Source organism: Corvus brachyrhynchos, unplaced genomic scaffold (assembly GCF_000691975.1).
Source record: "Corvus brachyrhynchos isolate BGI_N302 unplaced genomic scaffold, ASM69197v1 scaffold93, whole genome shotgun sequence".
Taxonomy (NCBI): domain Eukaryota; kingdom Metazoa; phylum Chordata; class Aves; order Passeriformes; family Corvidae; genus Corvus; species Corvus brachyrhynchos.
Genome location: NW_008237273.1, coordinates 57,144 through 70,754, shown reverse-complemented (window position 1 = coordinate 70,754; position 13,611 = coordinate 57,144). Strand labels below are relative to the sequence as shown.

The 13,611-nt window shown below is 34.7% G+C and overlaps 1 protein-coding gene across 1 annotated transcript in view; it reads right to left on the bottom strand.

The window, feature by feature from the left end:
• CNTLN (centlein) overlaps positions 1–13,611 on the bottom strand; it is a gene marked incomplete at its 5' end in the record, with an annotated part of 154,931 nt that overhangs the window by 94,390 nt on the left and 46,930 nt on the right. Inside the window, 3 exon segments of the mRNA XM_017730583.1 lie at positions 1,223–1,346; positions 6,378–6,438; positions 12,671–12,769. Of these exon segments, the coding sequence (XP_017586072.1) occupies positions 1,223–1,346; positions 6,378–6,438; positions 12,671–12,769 (284 nt within the window).

Genomic DNA, 13,611 nt, shown 5'->3' with positions numbered 1-13,611 from the left:
CTCTGCTACCATCAATGCATGTAGCAATTTTGTACTTTGCTATTGTTTTCATCCACACTTTTTTCCCCCCTTTTTTAAAGACAAACCACTCCTAAGTAAATGCTAGTACTTCAAAGCAATGCAAATCTACTAAGATAGGCCATAGCATTACTTATATATGAGGAACAGTTTATCATTCACAGTAGGATGCTTTATGTCACCCTGGACTCTGAACAGCTACCAGTTTTGCAGCATTTTCTGTGACTCTCTTCTTGTTCAGAGAGAGTTATAAAGTTAGTGTCAAGATTAGTGAGTATTGCTCTAACTGCACAAATAATTATTTTTAGTAAAACACGTGTTTACTGAGCTGTAGGTGCATGCTAAAGCCCTGCTAAAGCCACAAGGAAATTACTTTCTTGAAACTGGTCCTGAAAAACAGCAGTGTTTGATAACTGAACTGATGAGAAATGTTTTCATACCTCCAACTGCATCTGTTTACCAAAAATTCTGTCTGCTAAGGACTTAAAAAACAAGAAGAATATCTGCATAAAATTTTCACTCTTCTGTATAGAACCTAAGGGAGAATGATATACAGAATGTTCATTATGCAAATTTTATGTGGGAAAGGCTTTCCTCTTTCCATTAGTAAAGATATATTACTCCATTTTTTTGTAAAATTATCGAAAATAATTTATTTTTGAACACTTTAACAGATGAAAACACCCTGCTATCATGCACGTATTATTTTTCCCCTATAAGGAAGGAGATTTTAGCTTCAGTTAATATTTGAATCACTAAATGTTAGAGATATTTCTATATTTCTATATTTTAATGAATAAAACTATTTTTGAAAACTATTTGAAACATAATGAGGAACTGTTATGTTACAGAAAATTAAAAACATACACAGTCAACAAAATAATTGAGTGAGGAATTAGACAAACACAAGTAAGCAGTCCTAGCAGATCTGTGTCCAGTACTCAGTCTCAGAATGAGATACTAAACAAAAAAAGTCAAAGTGTCAGCTCAATGTATTTCCTCTTGGTTTCAACTATAATTTTTCTCATATAGGGGTAAGCCATGCATTCTGCTTTAACATGCTTTAACATTTAACAAAGGATAGTCTTGATCACCACATCATAGCTTCTTCCTTCAAATCAAATTCTCTTTTGAATACCTATGTAATACTTTAATTCAGATTTTTTGTGTAAGGAAAATGTTTTTAATGAGCTATGTAACTTACCTGCTATCGCCCTCTTCCCATTGCTTTAACTGCTCTTTTAGTGCTCTGTAGTTGGTCTGTAACATCTGCAGCCTCTCTTCGTGTTTTCCATAGGCTGCTCTTAGCTCATAAGATTCTTGAGACTATAAGAAACCAGAAAAACAAAATTAGAGTTGGACAAAATGTAAGAGACTGTTACACAGCTCACATGAAACAAAAGTTCTCTTTTAACAGCTACCATGAGACTCAGAAATCTAAGCAGAAAGATCACGAATCACAGTCCTTGAGGTCAAAGTTTTTTTATTACTACTTCAGAAAATTTTGCTGATTTGGCAATTCACTTAAATATTATTTTCATGCTGCTGAAAGTTTCAAAAATTTACTACCAAACTGTCAGCTTTCATCTGGCAAATGCATTGCCCTAATACATTTAAAAATACATAGGCTGAAAAAGGATTATTGGCACTGTTTCTTTATTCAAACTACTCTTTTTTTTCCCAATGAAAAACTGATCTACGTGTTTTCAAGGGAAATACTGGCCACATGAAAAAAATCTAAATTTAAATGGCTTCAGGATTTCTTCACATATTAAGTTGTTTATGTAAGTATATATATACCTGCAACAACCAGACTTTGTCCTCTAGTAAAGCAGCAAATAAGAAATAAAAACAATTTTTACAATAGCTTTTATGTAATGAAAACCATACCAAAAAAAAAAGTACAGAACAAAAAGCGAAATACACCTTGATTTATATTACTGGATAACATCATGTAAGCTTAAAACCAGACTTTTCTAAATGACAATACAGTGCTCTGCAAAAAAAATTAACACTAAGAAGAAGCATTTCACAGTATAAAGCAAGTCAAACTCTGGTATACACTAGTAAAGAATTCACCAGCAAAGAATTCTGCTGTAGCAAAATTTGCAATCAGAGCTTCATTCTCAGTTCAGTGGGAGCTCTGCTTTTAAAGCAATTATAGAACTAAATAAATCACAACACTTTATTTGCAAGTATTTACTGCTTATATGCAAGGAGAACTTTTCAGCATTAGTCAATAAATTAGACAGACCAATAGTCAGAGCTGCAAACAATAAAAATTGAATCCCACTATAAAAACATGGCAAGGGTTTCTAGAGAACTGCTAACTACTAAGTACCTATACTAAGCTTGGCTTATCAAATGTAGTCCAGCTTTCATGATGCACAAAGCTGAAAGATACCAGCTAAAGTTTGAAATGGTACTATATGCAAAATTCCAGAAGTTTTCTGGAAGTGACTCAGGAAACACAAAGAGAAGATTTAGGAACCCAATCAGGTCCAAAGTGACCTTACCATTAAATACTTTCCCAAAGCAGTGGTGGTAAGGTTTTTTTTGAAACAACCTCTAAACCAAATACATTTATAAATTTTGAATTGTTTAAAAAGTACTTTTGACTGTTTTTAAGTGACTCATGTATATAATAATATATACCACAATGATATTAAAAACAATCACATAAATAGCAATATAAATCTTAGACTAAGAACATAGAGACCATTACCAAGCTTTACAAGAGAAAATTTTTGTAAGAATCCAATTACAGATGTTGTGTTTTCAAAAGAAGTTCATGAAACAACTGTTCTGAGAATGGTTGATATCGCTAGCAAAAACTGGTCAAGTCTGGCAGGGTACTGGAAAATAACGTCTTCAACATAAATCCTCAGAAGCTTATTAGTGTCAATGCCCTTTCAGAGATGCAACCAACTGTAGAATTTGGCCTTTCCTATTTATGAATCTACATTTTTCATTATTGCTTACCTGTTCTATTATCCATTCTGTTACAGTTATTGCCTTCCCTTATCACTTGCCCTGCTCTTGCAGAAATAGAAATTAGACAATTAACTGCCCTAATAACTCTCTCTCCATTAAATTAAGCACTTCAGGACTTTAAATATACACTGAAATTTCCATAATCTGTTAGATCTGTCTCTGTCTGACTGTATTATGTTATATTTAATAACTAAACTGTCTTATACACAGTTCTGTATATATTTACAGAAATGGGACAGAACAACCATCTCTAGCAGTGCTGGACCACCAGATTATTCTCCAGCTGTCCACTGTCATCTGTAGTACTTCCCATGAAATAATGAAAAACAGTAACACAAAGTCCAACCTGCAGGAGAAAAAACCCAACTGCCTATGAAAAAAAAGCCTTCTTTTTCCTTTTTTTTTGGAAGGCTGCTCAGACAAGTCAAAAGATTCTAATCACTAATTCAAATTTTTGTTGAAATTGACCTTCTGTTACAGTAAAAAGAAAATTTTAAGAACTACACTCATTCAATTATTTGACTACTATTCTTAGGCTTACAATAACTGAGGCATCCAATCATTACAAAAATAGTTTCTTCCACAGTTACATGGATAAGCTGCAATATTCATCTATTTTCAGCATTTGAACACTATACATGGAACAGGACTATAGATGAAATCTGAAGTAAATGTGAGTGTGGTCTTGCTCACACAAGTATTAAGGTGGCCTTAAAGACTGATGTGCATATTCTACAATACATGTATTAATTACCTCCAAAAATTTTAGAACCTAGAAAGGATGATAAAACTCAAAGGGAAGAGCTCCTCTTGCTTTTGAGACCTCTCCAGTTAAAGGGAGGATTATCTCCTCTAGGCTACACCAGCGATCACAGCTCTAGAAGCAATACAGGAGAAGATGAATATATTTTCTTAGTTTGTATCAAATACCTACCTCTCAACAACCGAACTCCTACTCACTTCTTAAAGATCAACAGTAGATTGAAGTACTTATGCTTTGGACCATTCTAAGTAGCAGCTTGATAATTTATTTAAAACCCTAAAAATATTATATATTTTGACGTTGTCTTCTGTAAACAAGGGTGCAACCAGGCATGCTCTGTTACTTTTTTAGTATGTCTAGAAACAAAGCCAATTCTGTATAAAAACTCTGAATTTATAGGATCACCCCATTTATATTAGCAACAAAGATAGTAAGAGCCAACTTTTCTTGTTCACAAATGAGTCAGTTGAGAGAACTGAATGGGAGCTTGAGCTTTCCTGCTCCTTTGCAATACTGACTGGGGCATTTCTGTTCCTGAAAACCGCATAAATAGAGCTGTTCTTTTTTTTTTTTTTAATTGTTACCAATTTTTCTAAAGGACTAATGTATGGAGTCACAATTTCCTGTTCGAGACATGCATCATCAGTGTGTGTATTGATAGAGCAACCATTTCTCTGAGCAAGAATATTTCAAATAATCATATAGACAACACTTTGTTTGAAGAGGCAATAATGCAAGGACCAGTTTTGAAAATGTTGATCAAATCCATTTTTCTTTGTTGGAAACAATGCCTGAGAGAAGGCTAGTATTAAGAAATCACAGCATAGCAATAGAAATATTCTGCCATTAACTTTATGACAGCTTAGTTCATGCTGGCAGTAGCCTCATTGAAATATGAATGTAGTGCCACAACTTATTATGTTGACCTGGGTCTCTATAGCTTATTTTCAGCCCATTAAAGCATTCTGCAAAAGAAGCCAAGTAGATGAAATTTCAAGAGAAAATGCAAGAATTTCATGTGTTCACTTTTGAGGTGAGACTTAGCCCTTAAAGACATCATGGATGTCTGTGATAGAGATCCCACATCTCTAAACATCATAAAGCTGCTCAGATTTCTAAATTACACTTTAAGATTAAATAGAACATAAGTAAAGGCAGTATGGTGAATGGCACAAATTATTATGTGAGGTTATGCAGAGAGAGTTCTTTCTCTTCTGCATCTGCTTTCCTTCACTCCTCTTTCCAGAAGAAATGTCGAGCTCTTTATCATTTAGGGCAACAACAATATGCACTGACATGGGAGTTTTGCTTCCGAGGGCAGAACAGATGCAGCCCACAGTTCCAGAATAATCTGTAGCACCAGTGTCAGGCAGGGCAAGTAAGAGTAATGAACAGGAGGCCTCCCAAAGGCCAGTTCCCAGGTTTAGCTGCTGGGACATGCCTTAGATTTCTCAACAGAGAGAAAAAACACAAAAAATTAGTTTTCTATCTTCAGGAACAAGACAACCTGGAAGACTGAATTTGAAGTCTAAATAACCTTTCCTGTCCGTATACTCTACATGTGTTAAGATGATGCATTAAACTCCCCCAAGTATACAGAGGGGTGAACTGTGGCATTTGTGCTAAAATATATTTTATATATAAATATTCCCATTTACAATTTTTCTAAAACTGACTTATCACTATGGCTGGTAGAGCTCCCAGATTTTTCACTTACCTAACATTTACCACAGCATGTTCAATATAACCAGTTCTCCTTTAGGCTACACATACTTGAAAATATCTTCCAAATTCCATAACTGAACAAAGATAAGCAAAAAAAAAAGAGAAGGAGGAGATGGAAGAGAGGGAGGGGAGGATGAATTTTACATGTTTGAAAAGATACGACTCAGGGCTTGCGTTTTGCATTCAGAGTTGCAATTTTAAACCAATCGTTTGTTGAAAAGGTACTGTATTTATGTAGCAAAATACCAAACCAACAAAAACACAGCTACAGAAATCTGTGAAACAGGGACAAAATGAGAAATTGTAAAACATGCTCAACTAAGATTTTCTATGAAGGGGTGGAGCGAGCAGAATTTTTACTGGGTTTTTTTTAACAGCATTTATTAGACCAGCAACTAACTGAGCCATAATTTCTATGATTTCCAGGGGTCAATCTGTTTCAAGTAATTGACTTCAGCATTTTAAAGTATGGGTCTACTGTACAGAAAAAAAATTCTTTGTAGTTTCAGTGTTTGTACTTTCTGATTTACTTCATACGAACACATCAATTTCTCAAAATATATATTCTCAAACACAAACTTTGAAAATGTATTTAACAAGTATACGTTATTGATGACAGATCAATTAAGCTTCCACAGGACAGCAGGATTATTCACACAGTAAAGCAAAAACTAATGGACAGTGCTCTCTGATCCAAACACACAGTCCACAACAGTACGTGTATTTTTAATTGTTAAAATGTCTGTTTTGGTGTATCTTTATCTATGTAAGCTTAGCTATCAGGCTCTTTATTTATTTTATTTAATGTTCACCTTTAGCTGTAGTGTCTTCTCTAAGTTTTCAATCTTCCTTTCAGCTATTTTAAGCTTCTTTAGCTCCTCTGACTCTCTAAAAGAGCTCTTTGGGGACAGAGACCTTGAACGTTTCACAGGTGGTTCCTGGAGAATAAAACAAGGACATGGTTGAACTAGTTGGAACACCGGATTATGAAAGACATGCAGAATTAAAGAAGAAGTAATTTTGAATACTAATAATGAATTATAAAAAAAAAAATCTGCATGGAATACCAGAGAAATAACAAGCAGAATTACCACAGCGCTACCACTAAAGGTTTCTCTGTGACTCGTTAATGAGAATATTCATTTACATTTACATTGTTTCTTTCAGAATAATGATGTCCCATTAGGGAAGACTAAAGGGTTATAGACTCAGAAATGCAAGAAACCTCATTACAAAGGAGGGGATAGAGGCTGGTCTAATTGCTCTATAAGGGTCCAAGGTTACACTTGATAGGACAACCAGAAACAAGAGGGAAAGGATTTTTTTCCCTTTGAAATAGTTTAACACACTGTGAAGTTGAAGGAACAATATGCTTGAGGAATATAAATACAACAGACAGTAGATCTTATACCATAATGACCATATGGTCATTAACTATAATGTGACTAACTAGAGACAAGAATATGTGTTTATATTATGTACAGCTTCATATAGCAATCTGGAGAAAGAGTATGTGAAAGTAACACTTAAACTGGGCAGCTTTCTTGTTCATTCTATGTCGTAAGTCCTTATGGCAAAGAAAGAAAGGCCTCATAAAATTAGACTTTCAGATTTTCTGAATAACTTTGGTTAAGAACAGTGAAATACTAACACACAGTTAATGCCAATAAGGTAAAATCCATTGTGCCAATACATAAAGTCAAACAAAAACTTAAGATAAATTGTGATTATTCTTGTTGCATTATGCCACTTTCACTGTGAAATAACTGATGTACAATAAAAAGAATCAAAGATAAATTCTTCTTCAATACTGCATACGTCAATACTTCCACTATTCCATTAAAATAATTTAATCTTGAAGAGTATCTTAATTAGCAGCTGGCATTTTTTTCTTTGACCACTGCCTTCCAGTATGAAATATTTACAAGACATCATATATCACAGTTTCATTTTAAATAGTACGGGTTTCCAAAAAGGAGAAAAAGAATCTATCATGAAATATCAGAAAACATTAATATCTGATATTTATATTCCTATATATGAATGTTAATATTTCCAGTGTGGTTTTGTCATTTGGTTTCAGGATTCTTTTGCCTCTGAAAGAGAAGTAAGAAAGTGATGTAAGAAAGCCCAACAAACAACCAAGCAAAATGTTTTTAAAAAAACATTGTTATAACCTCACAAAAAAAACCCAACCAAAACCAAAACCAATCCAAACAAAACAAAAAAACCCACCAAAAAACAACCACCACCACCAAAAAAACCACCCCAAACCAAACCAAAATAAAACCACCAAAACAAAACCACTAAAACAACAAAAAACCCCACCCTAAACCCAAAAAACCCACCTGCACAAACCCAGAACTAACATCTGGAAAGAATTTTAGTACATTTAAAATCTGAATACCAAAAAAATATATGCATCTTCGAAGTCCCAGATGTCTTGAATAAAACGAAGAGCTTTAAAAAAAACCCCCAAACCCAAACCCCCTATTTTCTACATTTCCTAATCATTATATGACCATATATTAGTACGATCATAAATCATTATTCTTCAAGAATTGTTTTCTATCTAAACACTATGTTTGTATAGAGAAGATCTGGAACATACATAGTTTCTCTGAAATCAGAAACAGAAGGTCAAAGCTCTCTACTTGTTGCCAAAGAGAAGGACAACAAAGGAAAAGAAGTGGATCAACCAGTGCCAGACTGTTAAGAATACATAGGTAGAGAAAAGCCAAGAAGGAACAGGGGAAAGAGAAAAAAAAAAAAAGAGAAAAAGATAAAATTCATTGTCTTGCTAGTCTAGTCACAGCTGATAACATACGATGAGTACGTAAGCATTTGTATACATATATATATATATGTACGTATATATATATATGTATATATATATACACACAGAGTTTATATATAGCTACCTAGGATTGTGCTAGAGCCAAGGTACGTAAAGAAACAGCGAAAACTGTTAACTATTTATGGATATGGAAATAATTCCCTGTGACAATGGATGGGATTGGTGACATGTATTAAGAATATTCTATTGCTTTTACCTTCTTAGTGATCAGACTAAAGGTCTGTGGATAAAGGACACTGGGTCTGGGCTCCACAGTTGCACATAGGTAGTTTGAACAAAATCTTTGCTAAGGAGGCAACAAGTCCTATCAAGACAAAAGAGATTGTGTAGTAAAATACACTGTAATTGGATAGCTGAGGGCTGCTGCAAAACTCAGTTTGAAAGATGGCATCTGTAATACCCTTCTCACAAGTGCAAACTTTACTGCTCCTGATGCCACCAAATATAAAGAAATAATTTTTAATTCACTCCTCAGATTCTACAGAACAATTCTGACATATCTGTATTTAATATCTTCAGAAATGTATATCATGTTTCAAAATGTAATGTTCCAAAAATTTTCTACATGTTTCGGAGTAAAAAAGCCCTCCAATTTTATCAGTGAATAATGTTAATTCAAATAAGTAAAGGAATTTAGATCAGAAGACTTTTCATTGAATGTTCCTAAAACATTTTTACCAAAGACTAAACCAAATAGCAATAGCAGAAAATCAGAAATAAACAGAGTCTGTAATATGAAATAGATATAACACTTTGTAACAGAAAATTTAACATAAAGAAATAGCAGGTAAGTAGATGGGACACACATTAACTGGTAATGGAGGCACACAAGTAGAAAAAGAAAATATGCCTAATTCTAGACAACCTTCTCTTACCTGTCTGCACCATGAAAGACACCACGGGATGAAGCTGCAAATAGTCACATTCTTGAATTCAGCAAGTTTTGTGTTTAATAAAGTGCAAAAAAAAGCCAGTAAAACAAACAAACAAACAAAAAACCCAATCCAACCAACCAAAAAAATGACAAAAAAAATAAATAACAACAACAAAAAAACAAAAGCACAAAAACCACCCACAAAACCAAACCAAAACAAAAAAACCAAAGCCCACAAACAAACAAAAACCCAACCAACCAACCAGCAAAACCCAAACCAAAGCAGGGAAGTCAGAACTGCTCCTGGAATATCTTAATAGTTGAGGACAGTGGCCAGAAATCTTAATGTTTTTATCAGTTGAAGAAACAGAAACATCATTGAGGCTGAACCCAAGACTGACCAGATACAGGTGGGGTTTTTAGGGAAGAAAAATAGCAAATTCTTGATTCGCTATGTTTCTTCAACAGAAACTTTACCAGTACTGCAAGTTAACATGCCTTTCAGTATCTTGACACTACAGACTTAGAAGAATGATATAGAACGTATATGAATAGAAGGCAATTCTAACTCCCATGCATCATACCACAGGAAAGCCTAGCTGTAAGAAAACCCCAAAACCCTACTGAATCAGCCAGCACACATATGAATGTCAGTTTAATCAGCTAACAGAAATCATCTAAAGCTCAAAAAGGTACAAAGTGTAAGTTTCTAAAAGAGCTCTAGGAAGGTCAAGCAACTGACTCCTATCAGACGCAACAGCTATACCACTTTTCACAGAGACTGGACTTATGAAGGTTACAGTTGCCTGTAACACTTAACAGTATCACAGTATCAAGGTAAAAGACATGACATGCATATTTAACAAAGCTTTTAACCAGCTCTTGCAGAATAAGTTGTTTCTGTTACTCTGTATGACTGTAGGCAAGGCGGATTTCTACATTTCACAAAGAAACCAACACAAGGCTATAGAGGCATATATGCTGTTGCATATATACAAACACAGCTGGAAGCATCTAGTCATGTGGCCATACCTCCCGATTTATCACAGTAGCGCCAAGTTTCTGATTTGTACCAGGCTCTTCTTTTTAACACCTCTCCACCTATTCCTTCTTTCAACACCTTCAAAATCTTTTCAGAGCAGTAAGTCATCAAAGCAGTGCAATTCCGATCAGAAGTGATTCCATGCTTAATTTGTTCTTTGTATCCTGGGAATGTACATAAGGGGGAATGAAGGGGCAGCACAACAGTCTTTGTAAAGTCAAAAGGATCATCTTTTTAAAACAAAGACTGAATATCCAACATATTTTTTCTGTCAAATCAAGTGCTAATAACTTCTGTCAGAAATAATTTTGTGATAAAAGGCTGAACAATGAGTTAACGAGAAGATATTTCATTGAAAGGGAAAAAGGGTAAAGCGTAAAGTACTACCGCAGCAGTACCACCTTTCTATTTTAGAAAATCCAGAGTATTTCCAAAATTTCACTTACTGTGTTGCCTAAATACAAAGGATTTGTAGCTCATCAGTTGAGTTCCCAAAATTTTTAATAGAAACTTGTGTGCACTTGTGAAAAAGTGGACATATCAAACAACCTTGACTATTGAAAGAACATGATTCAGATCTACATATCAAAACAGGAAGAGATTTTCTACAATAGGCTTAAAAATTTGTATTCAGTTTTAATCAAGGAGGTGTAATTGCTTTATTTTGACACAATTCACGACAAACACAGCAGACTCATTTACTTTCCCCTGAGGAAATAGAAGATAACACTGTGGAGTGCTAACCTTGGCAAAGGGTCAAACACCCACTCAACTGCTCTCACTTTCCTTCCTCACTAGGACAGAGGGAGAAAACAGGATGATAAAGCTTGTGGGTTTACCACTCAACATCATGGGCTGAATCAACTTGAAGAAAATCAATTTAAGTTACTGCCACTTAAAATATATTTAAGTAATAAGAAATAAGGAAAAAAAATTAATCAACACCTTCTTCCCTACCCAGAAGGAGCTCCCAGCTTCCCAGGCACAACTTCCCTCCATCACTCCTGACTTTTTTACCACCTTCTGAGCCATGCAGGTGGAAGGTTTACAATCAATCCATAACAGTTCCTATTGGGCCATTCTTTCCTCCTCACACTTTTCCCTGCTCCAGCACTGGGCCTCTCCACAGGCTGGAGTCCTTCAGGATAAACCTATTCCACAGCTTGTCTTTCATGGACCACAGTTCACGTAAGAGAGGAACCTGTTCCAGCATCAACTCCCCTCCATGTGGCTTCCACGAGTGAATATCCATCTGCTCTGGGTCCCTCCACAAGCTGTAATATTGACATCTGCTCCACAGTGATCCTCTCCATAGGCTGCAGGGAAATACCTGTTCCAGCATGTGAAAAAACTCCTCCCTCTCCTCCTTCCTGACCTTGGTGTTTGCCGGGCTGTTTCTCACCTTCTGTTCTTCACTCTGCACTGCTTGTGTAGCATTTTGGTTTTTCTTAAGCACATTGTCACAGAAATGCCACAACATGCTCCTGAACAAATGTTCTAAAGTATGTTTTTTCCCAAAACTAGCACCCAGTGCAGGACATTAAGAAAGAACAAGCCATATATTTTTCAAAGAAAACATTATGAGATACCATATGTGGATAAACTAGAAAGTTTCTAAGGAAGCAGACATGATGTTCTACCCTTGTACATTACTTATACCATTCAGAATCATGTTCACCTTTGCAAACTTGTTAAGGAGATCTCTTCCAAGATTCCCATACTCTATACAATCACAATAAAAACAGATGAGGAAGAGTCTGAACACACTGAAAAGCATCATGATTACAGCTAATTTAATAGATCCATTTAAATCACAGGATTATTTACAGATGTCATTCATTTTACTATAGCTTATAGCTGTTACTGTTATTTAATGCCTAAATTAAACAGTGAGAAACAATGAAAGAGGCAATCCAGCACTATACAAAGTTGAATGTATAAACCTCAAAGGACATCGTCATTCTTCCTCGAAAAAATACTATATCCCCCTCTAAAAATCAAGATTTTTTTTTTAAAAAAATCTTTTTCACTTAAAAAATCATAATAACCATTTATAGTTCTCTCATTTTCCTTACAGTGAAAGATGGTCATTCTGATAAACACCACAAAATATCTGATAAATATTCATATTAGCAAACCTACAAAGAATTTATCCTTCAAATAGTTCATTTAATTAGGAATCCCTTATTCAGTATTTAATAAGGTAAAAATCTTCTACTCCCAACAGCTATTTTAACAAGTCTTTGGCAGATAACACAGGAACTATTCAAACAACCTTCCAGAATTATAAGCAGCGTCAACAGATATTAAAATTATTATCTGGACCCTTGAGCAAAAACGTTTGGCTTCACCAGCCTGACTTAGACACAAATACACCAGACAATAAAACTACCCTACCTCATGCTTTCTTCCAGTCCTTAGATTGTTGCTTTCCAGAGTAGCTGTAGTGTACAAATTATGCTCTGCTAGGTTAAGACCTGCTTTTTTCAATTTTTTCTATAAAAGTTCAATTTCATATGATTGCACTGTAATACAGCACTCTAGTTCACTTAAAAAAAGGCTGTTGAAATATTTAGAAAATGGCAGCACAGTTATATCATATTGGTAACAAAAAATCAAAACCATAACACACCATTTACATAAAACTGCCCAGAGAAACATATTAGCAATATTACAGAAACATGTAAAAGCTGCAAATAATTCTGCTTTCAAAAATGACTCATTAATCCATAATCAAAACCAGATCTCAAAATATAAAGTAAACATTTTCAGACCACTACCATATCTTCCAAATCCAAATTTGCGTTCTTAAAAATGGTTGTTTTATACAGATGTTTCTTCTGCAGCAACTTATTCTACTTATTCGATGGTATTTTGTATGTCACATGCTATCAAGCTTTCTTGACAAAGTATTGCACCGTCTGGCCTTGTTTCTGGTGAAACTTCAAGTTGTAAGTATCACTGGTCTAACAAAAAACCTTTAACTGCATATTCTGTAAATAAACATACATTCTGTAAATAAACTTATTGTTAGTTAAGAACTGCCTCAGAAAAGAACTTTTTTGACGTAAATCTACAACTTGTCCCCATTACATCCTTAAACTCAGCACAAGTGTTGTGGTCAAACTGAAGAGACTTATAGAAAAAATAGATTTTAGGTCACAGTGTTACTCAAGCTAGGTACTTTATTTTGTTAAATTGTTAAATTCCAGGACCTTTCCTAGCTATCAATCCATGTGCAGCAATTCCTTGGCACAATACAATGCTCCTGCACACCGATCAATTTGGCCTAGTTACCAAACCTGTTCAGACAGGACACATTTCACTGGCAGCAGCTA